Below are 18,998 nucleotides of genomic sequence, written 5' to 3' on the forward strand. Positions count from 1 at the left end.
TGGACTCTGATGGAAAAATCTCTAGTGACAAACAAAGTTTCACTATGTACTATAGAACGTGCTTTGACAACTCACGCAGGTTTATTGGAACTCTATTGAGATATAATAACTGCACAATACCAATTATGTTGACTTTAATTAGATCACAGAGTCACCTTTCTTCACATGATAATGTTATCACGAGGATCTTCCCATTGTGTAAAGGGCATACAAATTAAAGAGAAGGGATTGCTTAACTTTTGTGAATCAATTTTAGGCTCTACTCTATAAAATCATTATCTACACAGTTCAACATAATAGACCTTACGCATTTTTCACACAATAGAAACACCCAGCTGGTTTCTGGGAGCAGGATGACAATGGTTCTCTCCCCCTGTATCTGCACTACTGTGCATGTGGCTAGTGAGCCAGAACAAGTTATTGAGAGGATCAGGTAAAGAACCTTCCCAGTTCCCTGGATAATTATGAGAAACATTCTTTCCTGAATCAGGGAAGTTAAGCTGAATATGCTTTAAAACAGAATTTCTGTGAGTATTTCAAAATATTTGTCTGAAATGTTTGATATGAAATACTTCTTCCGATATTGTGCTCTTCAGGGGTATTAATATAAAAAGAGAACAAACTTCAATAAGACATCCTCAACTTTATTATTCCCATGCTCAGCTGGATTTAGTTAAGCTCTCCAAAGAGGCACAATATTTTATCGGAATAATTTGTTTCACGAGGTCTTTCAGTTATCCATTTAACATTCATTGAGCACCAAGATAAGCCAGTTACCTACTGACACTGGTGATATAATAGTCACAAAAAAGTCATCTTGCCTGCCCTCAAAGTGTACATAGTCTAATACAGAAAAGTGCCCATCATAGATTAAATAAGACATATGACTAGGGTATTGTGGGAACATCCAGGAAGGAAACTTAATGGGTGAGGCAACCAGAAAATTACCACAGAGAACATAAATAACAGCGGATGACATGTCAGGTTCAGGGGAGGGCATTCCTGCATAAGATAACCCCAGCAACAGGCAACAGTATATGTGGGGATGAAGAATTCATTTTTAAATAATCAAATGTTAGGTTTCTTGGGATGTCTAGATCAAGCTATCTGGTAGACAACTGGATACAAAATTTGAAGCTGAGGGCAAAGCATGGGGAGGATACACAACTTTTGGCATATTCTGCGGTTGAAGCCATAAGAGTCAGTAGGCTCTCCTTTAAGCAGTGTATAGAATGTGAGGATGACAAGACAAGCGTAGGGTGCTGGGAGGATCCCAGCATGCAAGGAAGCTGGAAGAAAGAGGACTATCTGAGGAGCATGAGGTGACATGAGAATGTTATCATGGAAGCCAAGAGTGAATGTTTCAAAACTCTAATCACCAACAGATTCAAATATATCCAAGAAATCTGGTAAGAAAAGAGCAAATATCATCTTTAGTTTTGCAATAAGTGGAATCACTGGTAAACTTAACCTGATCAGTTTCAGCAAAATAATGGGGAGAAGTCGGCTACAGAGGATTAGAGTGAGGGGTAGATGAGAAGGGAAGACTGTAAATGAACAGAAACACTCCTTTGAAAATTTCAAATCAGTGATGTTGCAGAATGTTAATACCTAGAGACAGCACTATCCACATACAAAGCCAATTATACCAGGATGAACCAGCTCTAGTGTGAATCTCATGGCCAGCTTCCTTAGACTCATAATTGTAGGCCCTTATCCAAAGCATCTTTATAGACAATGATCCTGAATGGTAGTGAGGAACAAAGAAGATAATGGATGTAAAGATTCGGGCAAACAAGAAATTGCCATACAAATGTTAGTTATTATGGTCATTATTATTACAATTTGGTCTTGTTTGATTTTGGTCTGTATATCAGCCCAGTTTACGTGCGAGTTGAAAAACAAATTGAAAAGTCTGCCCAATGGAGTTCGTGGAGAGGAAACATCAGTAGTTAACTTATGCATCACGCATATAATTTAAACTCTAGAGACCCAATGAATAACCACAGTGAACTACAATTGCCCTCTTTAGACAACTCAATGTGAACATCCTGATAAAAAGTCCTATGTAATTGGATATGATTCCAAAGTCCTATGTAATTGGATGTGATAATAATGGGAGGATTGGCTGCTTGCTTGCTTCTCATTTCAGGGGGATAATTTGAATAAATTCTTTATGCAGATTGTAACTGCTGTCATTTTTATAACACTCCAACTTGAAAATTTAGATTGTTAGGTGCAGACCCTTGCCAGCTCTAAACAAATGGAAGTTGGCTAACGAAGGATTTCAAGGGCACCCTTTCTATGCTAAGAAGTCACTGATACGGGCAAGCTTTTCCTATTGCTACTATACACAAAATTAAATAGGAGTTTATAAAACTCTTGGGAGCCTTCCTCTTTCATCAACAGAATCCTCAAATTCATTTCAATCTTTCTTCTTTTCTCTGATTCCTTGGCTTTATCAAAGAAAAAAACGCTTCACCCCTGTCATCAAATACACATAAATAATTCTCTTCGCACCTTTTTGTCTTTGGGCACCAAGTGTTCTATTTTTAAAATTTTATTCATTCATTAAGCCACAGGGTTGGGCACTTACTATATGTCTGGCCTTATTCAGGGGATACAATAGTGAACAGGGCAGAATTTCTGCTTTTGAGGAGTGCATATCTACATAGGGAAAGATATTTGAAAACATATGTCACACTTCAATGAAATAAGGGCTGGAAGAAAAGCCCATGCACGAGGCTGGAAGGGTGTCCAGGTAGAGTAAGGTTTCACAGAGGACATACTACTTAATCAGAATCAAAAGATTTTGATGTTTAGACAATTTTTTTTAATCTCTAATTGATCTGTAAGTTTCTTCAGGAGAATGATTCTACCTTACCCAACTTCGTTTCTTTTAAAGTACCTGCTATAAACTTATTGTTTGCACTCGCCTCAAAATTCACATAGGGAAATCAAATACCAATGTGATGGTATTTGGAGATAGGGCCTTTGGGAGGTGATTCGGTCAGAAGGTTGGAGTCCTCATGAATGGGATTAGTGCCCTTTTAAGAGAGACCCCAGAAAGCTCCCCCACTCCTTCCACCATGTGGGCACACAGTGAAAAGATGGCCATCTGTGAACCAGGAAGCAGGTTCTATCTGGACACCAAATATGCAGGTACCTTGATGTTGGACTTCCAGCCTCCAGAACTGTGAGAAATAAAGTGTTTTGTTGTTGTTGTCGAAGCAACCCAGTCCATGGTATTTTAGTTATAGTAGCTTGAACAGACTAACAAAAGTAGCTATTACAGTTATTTGAACATGAGAACCCTAAAATACTTCTTAAATTAAATCCAAATGCTGGTAAGGTATCCTTTTCCATTCTCTGCCTGTACGTTCTTCTTGAACATAGTATAATCTGCAGGGTTCACATTCTTATTACATCAGTTTAAAAGGTTCAGCGAACATTGTATTTCCTACAATCTTTGCCCTCCTATTTATGCTACCAATCCACATCACATTCCCCAGTTTCTGTTAATGGTTAGCATTCTGATTATCTTCACCTGCTTTATAAATTAAGTCAGATATATAGCTATTATAATTCAACTTGGTCTCTTGAAACTTATTGCTGTCTTCCTCACTTTTCAGAAGATCTCTACAAATCCTAAATTCAGTAAGTCCCAAACTTAGATTAACTGGAGTTGTCAGCCATCAGATATGACATTGGCATCTCATATGCTGCTAATCTTCTGCTATGTCCTTTTTAGCTGTCACGATTTATGTATATGTATATAGTTTCTTTCTCCACAGGTCCAAACCTGTCACAGGGAATGGCTTTTCCAATGTCTTAAAAATGAAGAAATAAGCTAAAGATAATACTATTTTTAAAAGTCAGAATGTTTGGGATTCTCAGAATTTATGAAGAAAGTCCTCAAATAAAGGAAATCATGGGTCTTTTCTGTGATTAAAACAAGCAAAAAGTCAACAAAATCAAAACAGCAGTAGCCAGTATCAGTTTTATAGATAATATGTGTTTTTATGTCTTTTTTTAATTTATTGGGGTAACATTGGTTTGTAAAATTATATAGGTTTCAAGTTTACAAATGTATAATACATCATCTACATATTGCATTGTGTGTTGTATTTGTTTGTTTTGTTTTGAGAAGAAAAGTTATTTAGAGCTCTTTCACAACATGGAATTAACCAGTTCCTTTGCTACCATTACTATAACTGGAGTCCTTTCTCAAATGTGAGCTAAAAAATTCTCTGGTCTAAGTCTAAAGCTGCTATTTGCTAAGACTAGTCTTTCGTCATTTTTGTTTTTTTCTTTTAACCCAGTGACACTCCGCCCAATGCTACTGCTCAAAGAAAGTCACATCATTTTTTATTTGCTTCATGCCATACTGGTTATTCTGCTACTCTTGTTTCTTCTCAGCAGTGCACAGATAGTCTGTAGAGTTCAAAGTTGTTCTTTGCTATGTCCCTGAGAGATCTTTGTCTCATCATACAGAAACCAAAAGATGTATGAACTGAACACCCAAAGAAGCAACCTATATAACCTTGAGCAAGTCCCCTAACTTTCCTGGCCTATTTCTTTCTTTATACTATTTTTAAAATAAAGATGTTGTTATTAAAATATTTCTCAAGTCCTTTTAGGTACTATCTATGATAGTGAGGTTTTTCTGGGGGGCACACGTACAGACAGGTGGACCTTACCACAGTACCATAGTAGCTACGTTCAAATTGTGAACTTATAAAACCTACTTTCTAAATACTTACATGACCGTATACCTGGAATCTATACCAGATCACTTGTGGGCTTAGGAGCACTACTGAATAACACGACTGATTTATGAATATCAATGTATTATGATTACATGTGTTTGCACGTGGGTGCCCTGTGGTATCTGTTTCAAAGGACAACTTCAGGATGCTGAGATATAACTATATTTAATCTAGACTTACAGTTCAGGATTTAAAAGATGAACAATAAATTAGGGATGTGAGGTGAAAAAAGGCAGGACAAAGAAAAGTTCAGGTGTGTGGACACTGAGGAAAGCATGAAAAACTGGATAATGTCCTTCTCCTAAGAACAGGGAAAGTCAACTGAAGGGTTTTAGAAGAGGACGTGATGTGATCAGATTTTCCTTTACTTAAAGATTACTTTGTTTTCTCTGTGGAGAATGGGTTGAAGGGCAAAAAAAACTTTTGGACCCTGCTCAGTATTTCATAGCAAAAACTTTACTTTAAATTCCCTCTCAGTTTTTATTCATATTTGGCGCTGCTCCAAAGTTCTCTCCTCTCTTCTCGAAAAGCCTTCTCAAAACATTCTCCCTTGTGTCTTCAATCTTTTCCTTTTCCTTTTTTTGGTATATATATTTTATATATAAAATAATTATATTTCCCCCCCACTAGTAGCTTTTTCATGAAAACACAATGCTTGCTCTAACTTTCTAACTAAGTAAATTAAAGAAACAAAGTGGGACAATGAACATGTGTCATTCCACAGGACCGTGTGCTTAGAAGAGTCGGATGCTTTGTTGTCACCGTCCAGAAATTTTTAATTTTTAAATAAGAGGCCCCACATTTTCATTTGTCATCGGGCTCCCCAAATTACTTAAGCCATTTATGGAGCAAACATTAAGTTATTTTGGTTATTTTTGAGTAGAGATGAGCAATACTCAATTTGTTCTATATTCTTCTTCATATGCCACTACCATGTCCAAAGCTTTGCCCATTTCTCTTCATTTTCAGTACTTCCACTATAATCCAAGTTACCACTGTCTTTTCCTGATGTTATAGACATAGCTAACACTAGGAAAAGAAGACTTAAAGGTTTTCTAGTGATAAAGAGGAATATTTTACAATAAAAGAATGACTACATTAAGAAGACATACCAATATAAACAATATATGTACCTAACAAGAGAGTCTCAAAATAAATGTAACAAAACTATCAGAATTGAAGGCAAAAGTAAACAATTCAACAAAGTAGTTGGAGACCTCAATACCTTTCTTTCCATAATGGATGGGAAAACTAGGCAGGTGATCCAGAATATAGAAGATTTAAATGACACTTTAAACCAACTAGGCCTAATACACATTTACAGAATACCCCACCAAAGGCAGAGTATACATTCTTCTCAGGTACACATGGAACACTCTTCAGGATAGACCACAATCTGAGTCATAACACAAGCTTCAATAAATTTGAAAGGACTGAAGTTATATAAAGTATGTTGTCTGATCACAATGGAATAAAATTAAAAGTCATTAATGAAAAGAAATTTGGGGAGTTCACCAATATGTGGCAATTAAAGAACATACTCCTAAATAACCAATAAGTAAAAGAAGAAATAATAAAGGATATTAGAAAATAAGGTGAATGAAAATAAAAACAACATACCAAAGCAATGTAATGCAGGTAGAGTAGTGCTTAAAAGGAAATTTATAGCTACAAATGCCTATATATAAAGAGAATAAAAAAGACTTCAAACAAATGTCTTCCTTTTCACTTTAAGACACTGGAAAATAAGAGCAAAACTAAAGCTAATGTAAGCAAAATGAAGCAAATAATAAGTATGGGTATAGAAATCCATGAAAATGCAAATAGAAAATAGAGAAAAAATCAACGAAACCGAAAGCTTGTTCTTTGAAGAGATCAAGACATTTGAAAAAATCTTTAGCTAGTTTCACCAAGAAGATAAGGGAGAGCACTTAAATGACTAAAATCAGAAATGACAGTGGGGACATCATTATTGACCTCAAAAAAAAAAAAAGAAAAAAAAAAAAGCCTGGATCCAAAGAAAGAAAAAAATCTCAGTCTTTGCAAAAAAAAATAAAAAAACAGAAAGAATTATGAAGAAACATTATGAACAATTGTTAATAAATTAGATAATCCAGTTGAAATGGACAAATTCCTGGAAACACATAAGCTACCTAAACTAACGCAAGAGGAAATAGACAATATCAGTAGATCTATAACAAGAGGTTGAGTTAGTAATCAAAAACCTCCCAGAAAATCCCAGACACAGATATTTATTTCCGAATTCTACCAAACATTTAAGGTATTAATAACATTCCTTTACAGACTCTTCCATAAAATAGAAATATGTAGACTAATGTTTTAAGGAAAACATTCTATCTACAATAGCATCACAAAGGGAAATACTTAGCAATAAAAGTAACAAAACAAATGCAAGCTTGTCCTCTGAGACATAGTTGAGAAATTTTAAAAGAATGAAATAAACTTAAAGATATCTCATGTTCCTTCAAAATGTTAAACATAGAGTTACCACATGTATGAACCAACAACTCTACTCCTAGGTATATACCCAAAACATTGATTATAGAGTACGTAATATATATAATTTGTAAATAAATGTTTATAGAAGCATTATTCATAGTAACCCAAAAGTAGGAAATACCCAAGTGCCCATCAATTGGTAAATGGCTAAACAAAATATGGCATATCCATAGAATAGAATGTTATTTGGCAATAAAAAGAATGCAGTACTGACACATGCTATAACATAGGTGAATCGTGAAAATACCATGCTAAGTGAAGGAAGCCACACATAAAAGATATACTGTATGACTCATTCATTTATATGAAATGTCCAGAACAGGAGAGTTTCTGGAGACAGAGAGTATATTAGTGTTTACCAGGGACAATCACTTACTTCAATACTTACTCTCATTGCACAGATTATTAGTTCAGTAGTTTACAATGTGAATTCTGATGTCAGAGTGCCTATGTTCAAATCCTGGCTCCTCCCTTTAAAAGAGAGGCTTTGGGCAAGTCACTCAACCTCTCTCTGAGCCTCACAAAATAGGTTTCAATCATGTTAGATGAAAAGGAAGTGGTGCCCGGGCATTATGTTTTAAAGTGGGGCAAGTTTAATTTTATAAAATCTCCCCGCCCCCCGACCAAATTGCAGAACATATCCCGTAAAACTGTGTAAGGATTAAATGGAGAATACACTGACATACTCAATAAGTAGTAGTTATTGTTATTAGTTTATGTTAAATAAATTAATAACAGAATGATTTTTTAAATCTAGAAGACCCAAATTTTGTGTCCATAAAATCTTTAGTGACTACACTCTCCCCTCCCCACCCCCAAATTTTTGATTTGGTGGTTAAGTTCTGAACTACTTATCAGTTCTTCTTAAGCAAAATATGAAAAAAGAAATGTTAGCGTTTCCAGCTTTATAGGATAAAAGAATGCTTAGCTTTTGTTTATGTTTCCCTTTTCTGATCTTGGATTTGCTCTTTTCTGCTGATTTGCTGTCCAAAGAAAATTGAGACTTGAAAACAGCTGAGAAGGGCTCACTAACTTTTGAAAAACTAAATATACAATTGAAACTTAATTTCTTTCTAAAATAAGCTACTTTCTTTTTTTCTCCTTCCACTTGAGGCACCACTCTTTTGAGCTGGAAGGCAATGGATATAGACCAAAACTCAGTGATCCTGTCCTTAGGGGACCTTTAATTTTAAGGCACACCAAAGAGCCCCAATCTTCCAGAGGAATCATTCTTGAACACATGCAACAGACTCCCAGTACTATAAAGGTAAGTGATTTTCTAGAGTACATACTCATTTGACCCTAATAATGCGATTCCCTCCTAAATATAGTAAAAGCACACCAAGCCTAATTGACCTCTTCAAATTCAAATTGTTCTTCTTTTTTTTAGGCATTTTCAGTGGAAAAAGACAGGAAACATGTTTTTTAAACAACAACAACAACAAATGAGTTCTCACTGTTACTAGCAATTCAAATACAAGAATTATGGTGTTTTTGCTTTAACTGATTGATTTTACTTACATCTGTTTCTACTTTGCCCCCTACTGAAAATCCTAGCTTTCACGGACACCAACATAATTACAAATTTTGCTTAAACCACAACACACAGATAACAATCCCAAAATAATAATATGATTACTGAAAATAGTTTAAGGTTTTATCACAGGCTTCCATGTTGTGGAGTCAAAGTATGATTTTGTTTTAGATCATGTGGAAAAGTTCCTCTCTATGGGGCAATACCAACTACTCAATAAATAGGTAAAGTTGATTTGAATCATTTTTTTCAATATTAGGGATTCTTAAAGTCAGTTTCTTTCCTAATTATGTGAATATGTAAATTGTTACAAAGCTAAATTTACTAAACAAAATATAAAAATCAAATAAACACAGAGAATCCTGACTTACATTCCATTCCCCATTCTGTTCTCCCCCATCCTTGCCTCTTTTAAAAAATTATATAAATCCTTTTTCAATGAATACTATAAGTACTTTCTTCTCTTGGAGTATAGAAAGATATTTTTCATTACTTTTAATAGCTGTATGTTACTCTCCTGTTTGGATGCACTATAATTGAATCAACTAGCCATCTATTGATGGACATTTTTATAAGGCAACTTTTTTTTTTTTTTTTTTTTTTTTTTGCATTTGTAAAAAATGCTGCAATGAATAGCCTTGTGCATCTATGTATTTTTACCAATGGGTCTTTGCGATAAATTCCTAACAAGATATTCCTAAAGAGATTGCTGGGTCAAATGGTAAATGCACATGTAATTTTGCTAGATAATGTCAAATTCCATTCCAACTTTTTGCATTTCCACAAGCAAAGAATAAGAGTACTCATTTCCCCCACAGTCTTGCCAAAAGGATATTGTGTAAAGATTGGGATTTTTGCTAATCTGACAGAAGCTGAATTTCTCTTATTAGGCATGAATGGTGTTGAGTAACTTTACCTGCATTTATGGTACATTTGCATTGCTTTCTCTGGGAACTGTGTGTTCATATTTTTATCCTTGTTTTTTAAATATATAGTTGTGGGTATTTCTTTTTAGAAAACCCTCAGGTACTGGCCTATTAATCCTTTGTAGTATAAGTACAAAGGTAGCTAATAGGTAGCTAATAATTTTTCCACTTTATCATTTATTTTTTAATTTGCTTATCAAGTTTTTTGTTGTGCAAAAGTGTGTGTGTGTGTGTGTGTGTGTGTGTGTGTGTAATGAAACTCATTTTCCTTGGGGTTTATAGTTTAGGAAAGCTTTTCCTACAACCCAGTTATAAGAAATTCACCCATGAGTTTATTCTTAATATATGTATGACTTTATATTCACCCATGAGTTTATTCTTAATATATGTATGACTTTATATTATATTACATTTTTGGAATTCATTCTGGTATACAAGCTCAAGAAATTCCTAAACACTTAGCCAGCATGAGCCAATATGAGCTGGCTCCAGTACACCACTCACATCGCTGGTGAGCATGTCATTAGCACTGAGAAGCTATTGGCTGAAGGGCCATAGATTGTTTCCAGGGGTTATTTCAGTTTGTATGTTCTTAGGTATAAGAACTGTGTATGTGCCTTTAAGTCAGTAAAGTTCCTGGTGCCTCAAATTTTCCAAATTAAAAACTCCTTTAAACATTGAGAAAAACGTGTCATTATTCTTGAAGAATAGTACATTACAGCTTTAGGGAAGAATGTATAGCTATTTGGTTAAAAAAAATTGCTATGTCTCTAGTTGAGAATTTTTTTTTTTTTTATATAAAACAGCAATCATTCAGTTGCATAACAGTGCTGCTACTTTCAGAAACAGCAACAGAATGGGGAGATATCCTTGTAGGAAGATGGATATTATGTATTAAACAGTCTTGTTTTTAGCAAATTGGCATTGACTATTGCTTGTAACAGTGTTATTTATTTTCTTCTCTCCTGTTTAGAGAATTTACTACCCCCAAGTGGACACAAAAAATGCAATAGGTAATATAGACTTACCACTACTGGAAGCATCATTCAGATTGAGCAGTCCTCCTCCTAGCCCTCTGTAACTATGGTAACTGTAGGTCCCATTTCCGTTGATGTACAACACCTCCTGTGAGCCTGAAACAGCTGAGGTTGAGTAAGTGGCCTGGGCCGCCTCTAGTTTACACTGTTTGTCACCTGGAGCTGACTCGTCCTGCAATGACAACAACAGTCCATTATTACCAAATCCTGTACTATTTCACCTAGAACAGAATTATCTTATTGTTTATCTACATGTCTGCATTGAGTAAGAAAAAAAATATATATTCTAATCCATATTAAGTCAGCACATATGCACATTTTTAATAACCACTAAAAACTAAAAAAGGAAAGCAAAGTAACAATGCGAGATATATTGGAGATGGAGCAATTTCCAATTTCCAATGAATTTAAAATCATATAGAGAGTTGTTCCCAATAGCCCAAAGGTGGAAACAACCTAAATGTCCATTGATGAATGAATAAAAATATGGAACATAAATACAATGAGATATTCAACGTTAAGAAAAGAGGAAAATCCTGTCATATTCTACAACGTGGGTGAACCTTGAGGACATAATGCTAAGTGACATAAGCCAATTACAAAAAGACAAACATGTATGATTGCATTTACACTAGGTATCTAAAGCAGTCAAACTCAAAGACACAAAGTGGAAAGGCAGTTACAAGGGGTTGGGTGGGGAAGGTGGGGAATTGTTCCCTGGGTGTAGAGTTTCAGTCATGCAGGATAGGGGCTAGTTCTGGGGAGTCTGTTGTACAACAATGTGTATGTGGTTGACAGTATTGTACTGTACACTCGGAAATTGTTGTGAGGGTGAATTTTATGTTAATTTTTTTAAAAAGAACTAGCTAGGCTTAAAAAATTACATGAAGAGAAATTACAATTTGCCAGAAAACATTTGCAAAAGTTGACATTCTTGAAATCTTTTTTTTGCAGCTCTCTCTCTCCTTTTCTCCCTCCTGTCCCCTCAGCCTCTCTCCTTCTCATTCCTCTTTTTATTTTATGGTTACAGCAGAATGTATTGCATGCCTACCCCACACCAGGCCCATTACACACATCACAACAGCCTGACAAAGACCTAAATAAATCCAATCTTTTCAGCTGGTTTTTCCTTTCTTAAACTCCACTAGTGTCTACAAACTGTGCTTTAAAACTTCTAACCATGTCAAGTTGTAAAGACATTGAAATTGAAATTTGCATAAAATTGTATATATTTTCAATAGTAAAACTGATTGAATGAATTGCCCTTCAGCTGTGAGTATAAAGTTTAAAACATATACAACATATATGACTTCACTTGCCTCCTGCACTCTTCATTTATTCTTTTCTTTTAATAAGAAAGAATTATAAACAGATTTCTAGTGAATCCCTGGGAGTGTTTTTGTCAATCAGAAGTATTTTGCAGCTCTTAAAATTAGAGTACGTGTTTAGGAAAAATGTAACTTTGTAATACAATTTTTTTTGTGGCACCAAGTACTAGGAAAAGAGGAAACAGAGCAAGTTTGCTCTATGAACCCAGTAGTATTGTTATACTCAGAAATATTCTAATCTTTCACATAGTGAAAGCACAGCCATAACTATCAGAATTATGCAGTTATTATTTTGCTCTTATTCTTCTGATTTTTTCAACTCTAACTGATCTATTCAACTCTGACCTTTACATTCAGCTGTAGACACATGAACTATGAGCTTTTCATCTTTCCATTTCTAGGTAAATAAAATTATGAAATAAACAGCAACATTCCTTATTGAAAACTGAACTGAAAAAAAAAAAAAAGATTTTTTTCCCCGGAATTGCCTTGTAATATAAAACATGAACTGACTGACCTAAACTGGTGTACAAACTGAAATGTCTGATTAATTCTATTTTGTCATTTAATCCTTAGAAATCCCTAGGTAAGTGAATTACTTTAAAATAACACTTTTCCTGGGCGCTAAAGAAGGGACCAAGATTGAATCAAATTTTGTTGGTATCACAGGCTTTACTATTTAGACTAGGAAGTGAGCAACTTATAGTTACATATATAGATATTTTAAATTCTGGAAATTATTCTTTGCTAGTAGAAAATACCCAAAGACAGGGATTTTAGACTGTAGTTTTCTGTAAAAGAAGATATTGGGCCTTCACCAAATTTACCATGGCTAATAGGGACTTTTTCTAAAGATGTAACAATATGTGTGTGGGGAGTAGGGGGTGGTTGATACTATGATAAAATTTTACATTACAGTAGTAAAAGAGGTTAAATAATCTAAGATACTAAAGATGATATTTAGAGGAATCTCATGTTGTTGGAAGTAGGTGTAGGGTAAATACTCATACTAATTACAGTGCTACTGTGAACAAGATTTATTAATAAAGTAGTAGTATTAGTGGTATAGAAACAGCAACTATTAGAATCTGTAACCAATTGTCTTTTAAATGGCATGTTACAATGACAGGGTGAGTGAAGAATGATCAAACTAATGATGACTACACCTCATGGAGCATCCAAAAGCCTTTTATAAAGGTACAATGAAGTGGTCTCACTTCAAGGAATACAAATCTCCTCCCTGTCTGGGGACAGAAATTATTATTCATATAAGAAAAACAAACAAATAAATAAATAAATATGTATATGTGTGTGTGTATATAAATATACACACATATATATATATCACATAACCATATGTATATTATATAATATATATTTATATATATATTCACCCATACTAGAATAGGGACATGTCTTACATATTCATTGTTTAAGCTTATTAAATGAGTAAAGCTTATCAAAAGATTAATAGATGAATTTGTGATATTTACATGGATTACTTTCATGCATACGATTTCTATTTTATATAAAGTAGTAGATTTGAAACTACTGTCCATGAAACTATAAGGCTTCTGGAGGAAACGTCTCAGAGTCTTCCTGAAATTATGGGACAAGGGCATACAGATGCTTGCTTTCACACTGCATCCTTCCTCTTTACCCAGACTAGCAGTTCTGCTGTTCTCTACTCTATACTCATTAAAATCACTGTAAAGCATTATGAACACCACCGGGCTATAAAGTATTCTTTCTGTAAAGACACATAGCCATTGAAACCCTGAAAGAAGGCAGAATACTGTACACTTCAAAGCAATTCTGAGGTCCTTGGGAAGGGGCTGTCCTTAAATAGTTCCATCACTACTAGTGTAACTTCCCAGTTTTGTGACTGAAACTAACTTAGGCAACATGATAAAATTTGAGTTTCTAGTCTGGGAAAATGGGTGGTTCCTCTGAAACATACCAGTCTATTTTTATGTGTTTAGAAAATGACAATAAAATCCACTCACAGGAGAAGAGTTTCTTAATGAAGAAAAAAAGGGGAGAAGGCATTGTCTGCACAATATCTTCTCATTGTTTTTTTGTCTGATAGAATTAATTTTTATTATTAAACATAAGCATACTATATTTAAAATTTGCCTCAGTCTTCCATTATTAATTGTTATTCCAAACCACAGTAACTGCACTGAGCGGGCAGATAATTAATTCCATTAATAATCGAAATAGGCCTTGTAGGGAGCCACTTGTAGTTAAACACAGATTTGCATTATTAATGTTCTTGGCAGGCCACTATATGTTGAGAAATACAACATAAGAAAATTCTAATAAAATCTGGTCTGTAGTGTCTTTTGGGCAAAACTTTAATATAAAGTTAATTCATGTTTTTTCTCTTGAATGATTACTATTACTGGTTTCAAAGAAGCATAGATTTTAATGACATAAAAAATAATGTCCCCAGGAGTCACATTTTATCTCTGTAAGCAACATTTAATCATTAGTTCCCAAAGTCTCAAAGCTGACAGCTTGCCCCCTGGGCTGCTATGAAGACTATTTTCAAAAGAAGATAATATTAATATGTTACAAGACTGCATATACAGGCAACAAAATAAATTGTACTCATCAAACAGAAAAATTCCTATCCCTATCCCAGCTTTTATGAGACATATTTCAAATTTTCTTTTAAAATTCCATGAAAATAAGATAGCATCAGTGACTGAATGACCATCAGCAGTTCACTAAATAATGCAGAGTTGTTTTGATTCAGATTTCTTTGATTAAAAATATACAACAGATTAAAGAAATACTTATGGTGATTTCTGTAATTTGGCTCTGTTCTTATCAATAAATAAATATACCCTTCAAGGTCCATCCATGTTGCAAATGGCAGGATTTCAACTTTTAGTAGCTAAATAGTATTCCACTGTGTAACTATACCACATCTTCTTTATCTAGTCTTTCACTGATGGACACTTAGGTTGTTTTGATTTCTTGGCTTGTGAAGGTATTATACTAAGTAAAATAAGTCAAATGGAAAAAGACAAATACTGTATGATTTCACTCAGATGTGGAATATAAAAGCAAAAGCAAAAACAAAGTGAATGAACAAACAAAACAAAACAAACTTATAGAGGCAGACAACAGATTTGTGGTTACCAGATGAGGATGGGGTAGAGGGAGGGCAAAATGGGTAAAGGTGGCAGATGGAAGCTAGACTTTTGGTGGTGGGCATAATGTAGTACATACAGATGTTGATTTATAATATTGCAGACATGAAACTTACATAATACTATTAGGTTGGTACAAAAGTAAATGTGGTTTTTGCAATCATTTTTAGCCTTTTAAACTGCAATTACTTTTGCACCAACCTAATATAAACCAATGTTACTCAACTTTAAAAAGTAAAAATCTGACCTTAATATATATAATTATGTATTTCATATTTTTAATAAATGAGTTTGCAATCGGCTGGTAATTACTTATAGATGGTGGGCAAGAATGGAATGATTTACAAAAATAAATGTTGTCTATTCATGACCCACTCATTAACACATTCTTTGAGAAGACTGGTTTCTACTCCTTTGTACTCTATCCATAGAATCTGGACAGAAGCAAACTTGAGTTTGGTGAAACTGATCTGGTACTTGGTTCACACAGGTTGAATTACTAACTCACTACAGATGCCTAAGGAATCCTTTGCTTAAATAACTTACACAGACATTTTTAAAATGAATTTTGATTGATTCCACTTAACTTTCTGAGAGTAGGCTTCAAAAAAAAAAAAAAGCATTAAAAATGTTACATTGCCTTTACTGTATCTCCCAAGATCTCTATTTTTGCTTAGACTTTATATCCTCTACCATCTATTAAATATGCTGTACATTTTCTTTAACTTTTCTTTTTCTATGATCAGAAAACTCCAATAAAACTTACTGCTAGATTCAATAATCCAGATGCCTTTCTTCTGTTTGCCTTTTACCTTACATTGTTACAGCAGTTGGAGTTTGCAAGGCATTGTTGCATCAATATCGAATTATATTTTTAGTTCATCACTGGGGTGGTCAGGGCACTTACTAGTCCACTTTTTTTAAAGTAAAGAAATAGACCTCAAATAAGCTTATTAGTGCAAAATAGTAAGCACATAATTAATCCAGACATCAATTTGCCTGAAATTTCTGTAAGATTGTTACTGGGTTTCTCCTACCTTTACATGTTCTTTGTAATCTATATGATAGAAGCATTTGTACTTAAGTTACTGCTCTAAATTTCTCCCTTGCTCTGCTAGTACAGATGGGGTGAGGGAGTGCAATTTATTTTATATATAAACTACTGGAAAACATCTCTACCTTCTTAAAGCTTCTCTACCTGCATTTGATAGAAAGTGTTCCAGAGCTAAGTACATTGCTAAGAGTTTCCAGGGAAATTCATAAAAGATCTGAGAGAACCAGAGATCCCATTTAAACTGTTTTTCTGCTAAGAAAAAAAAAAAAGTCTGCACTTAAAGTAAATGTGCTTACTACTTGGGAGGATGACAAGTGACTTACGATGCCATCAAAACACACACACACTCAGATATATTGTAACACTCAGGAAGTAATTGCTTTCACATAATTAGGAGCATTCCATACAGTTTCCTCCACTTGTTGGCCATACCAATGATTAAGATGCTAAAACAGAAGATGGCTCTTTGCAAAGATGCTCCCAAACCGACTAAGACAAATTGAGAAAGACGTGCTTTGACTAAATCCAAGGAACCTAATGATAAGATTTGAAATAACGGAAAAGCCAGATTAAGTTTGTTTCTAACTTGAGAAACTACAATCACAGCACAATTGCTGTTATCTGAGTTTGATTAAACTCTTGGAAGAACATATTATTATGTTAACAAACTCTCTTTGTAGCAATATTTATATTCTCCCCTCCCCCTCACAATTTTATATACAATACAGGTTAGAAAACTGTTGCCTTAAAAATACAAAATAAATAGTGTCCCCAGCTCAACACTATGGCTGGTAAGAAGTAATCCAATACACTGCAAAGTTATCTACTCTAAAATTCTTCCTGATGGCCAGTTTTATTATTAAAAACAAAAGTAGAGACTTAGCATTTTTTAAATCACAATGTTGAATGCCATTTAGTTATTGATCGAAAAAAATCACATTAAAAATATAAACATCTTTTTATATAGATTTCTAACACTCAATTTTGAGTTCCTTTGTTAATATGACAAAAATGAAAATTTAAAAAGTAATGTTTCTTTGAGGTTCTAAAATCTGATTACAGACACAAAATTTTTAGTCATTAATTTTATATGCATATTATAGTATTTTTCACCTCAGAAAACTCTTTCAGTTTTAACAGAACAACCAATAACCAAATTGGTATCTGTAACAGTAAATTTTAATATATTTTAGGTATAAGAAATATGTTCTTCGTACAATTTTGTTTCTCTTGTTTTTCAGTTTTCTTTTTCTTTTTTTTTAAAATCTACATTTAGAAAAACTCAAGACATCTTTGAAACCACCCCTTTAGTTGCCATTGGTCTTATTGATTAAAAAAACAACAACAAACAAAACTTAAGTCATTTTTTAAAAGTACCCTTGAATGCAATCTTCTCTTGTGATAATATAATTGTAGTGCTCTACCTGGTGTTTCTATGGTAGATATGGTTTCAGATATTAACTATATAATAGTTATTCTCACATTCTTACAGCCTTCTCTCTGAGGCTCATGAATTTCTTATTATTCAGTTATATCAAATTTAACATTTGAAATTAAATTTATTTTTTCTTTAACTCTAGATATCCCTTGCAAAAAAAATTGTAATTAAAAAACAATACCTGTTCTATCACCAATGTTTCTTAGTCTAGTTAATGCATCATGCTAAGATTTTTTTTTCTCCTTACACTGACTTCCCTCAGTTAAATAATACCTAAGTCCTCTCAGCTGCATCTTGGAAATGACCCTCATTGGCATATATGTGAGACACACTCAATGCTAATACATAATTCAGAATCCCCATAATCTCTCATTTGGGCTTTTGAGCTAACCTCTTGACTAGTGTTTCCACCCTCATATCTTGTCCACATCTTCTCAAATGTGTCTTTTTAAATCACTTATGTTGATTTCCCTTTAAGAACTTTTAAGATTTCCTTTTTTTTCTCCCTGGGAATTATAACCTAAAACTTCTGGCATCCAAAGCTCTTCATAGTTTGAGAACAATTTTTACAGACACATGTTGTATCACTTCTTTTTGTATACTCTATTCTCTGGTCATAACTTAAACTTAAAAAAAAAAAAAAAAAAAAAAAAGAATCTTACCACTGTAATACTCTGAGCCACCTAAATTGTCCTGCATGTGCACCAATATATAGAAAGTTTCTCATAATTATCGTATGAGTTATATCCTATGATATATCATTTAATGTTTAATCTTATTTCTAGAATTTTAACACGTATGTAATGTTAAATAACAAACTAAATTTTTTCTTAAAAGTTTTTTAGTACTCCCTTTTACTTTTTCTGTGAAGTCAAAAAGTGTTATCGAGATAAAGCTGGCTTAGAAATGGCTTTCATCAGAAGTAAGGAGGAATTATTAAAAGAAATTGAAGAAGACACAAAGAAATGGGAAGATATTTTATGTTGCTGGATTGAAAGAATCAACATAGTTAAAATGGTTGTGTTACCCAAAGCAATATACAGATTTTATGCAATCTCCACCAAAATGCCAATGGCATTTTTAAAAAAGAAACAGAACAACAAGGACAAAAGTCAAATTTTTATGGAATCACAGAAGACCCTGAATAGCCAAAGCAATCCTGAGTAAAAAGAACTAGGTTGGATGTATCACACTCCCTGACCTCAAATTATACTACAAAGTGACAATAATC

The 18,998-nt window shown here is 33.8% G+C and overlaps 1 protein-coding gene across 6 annotated transcripts in view; it reads right to left on the bottom strand.

Moving 5' to 3' along the window:
- NOL4 (nucleolar protein 4) overlaps window positions 1-18,998 on the bottom strand; it is a 309,725-nt gene that overhangs the window by 23,226 nt on the left and 267,501 nt on the right. For all 6 annotated transcript variants that reach the window (XM_074340178.2, XM_019740844.3, XM_019740845.3 and 3 more), the window contains one exon: window positions 10,778-10,958. In XM_074340178.2, coding sequence (XP_074196279.1) covers window positions 10,778-10,958 — 181 coding nt within the window. The remainder of the gene's footprint in view (window positions 1-10,777; window positions 10,959-18,998) is intronic.

The sequence above is a fragment of the Rhinolophus sinicus genome, chromosome 4 (assembly GCF_057876585.1).
Source record: "Rhinolophus sinicus isolate RSI-liver-muscle chromosome 4, RSI-T2T, whole genome shotgun sequence".
Lineage (NCBI taxonomy): Eukaryota > Metazoa > Chordata > Mammalia > Chiroptera > Rhinolophidae > Rhinolophus > Rhinolophus sinicus.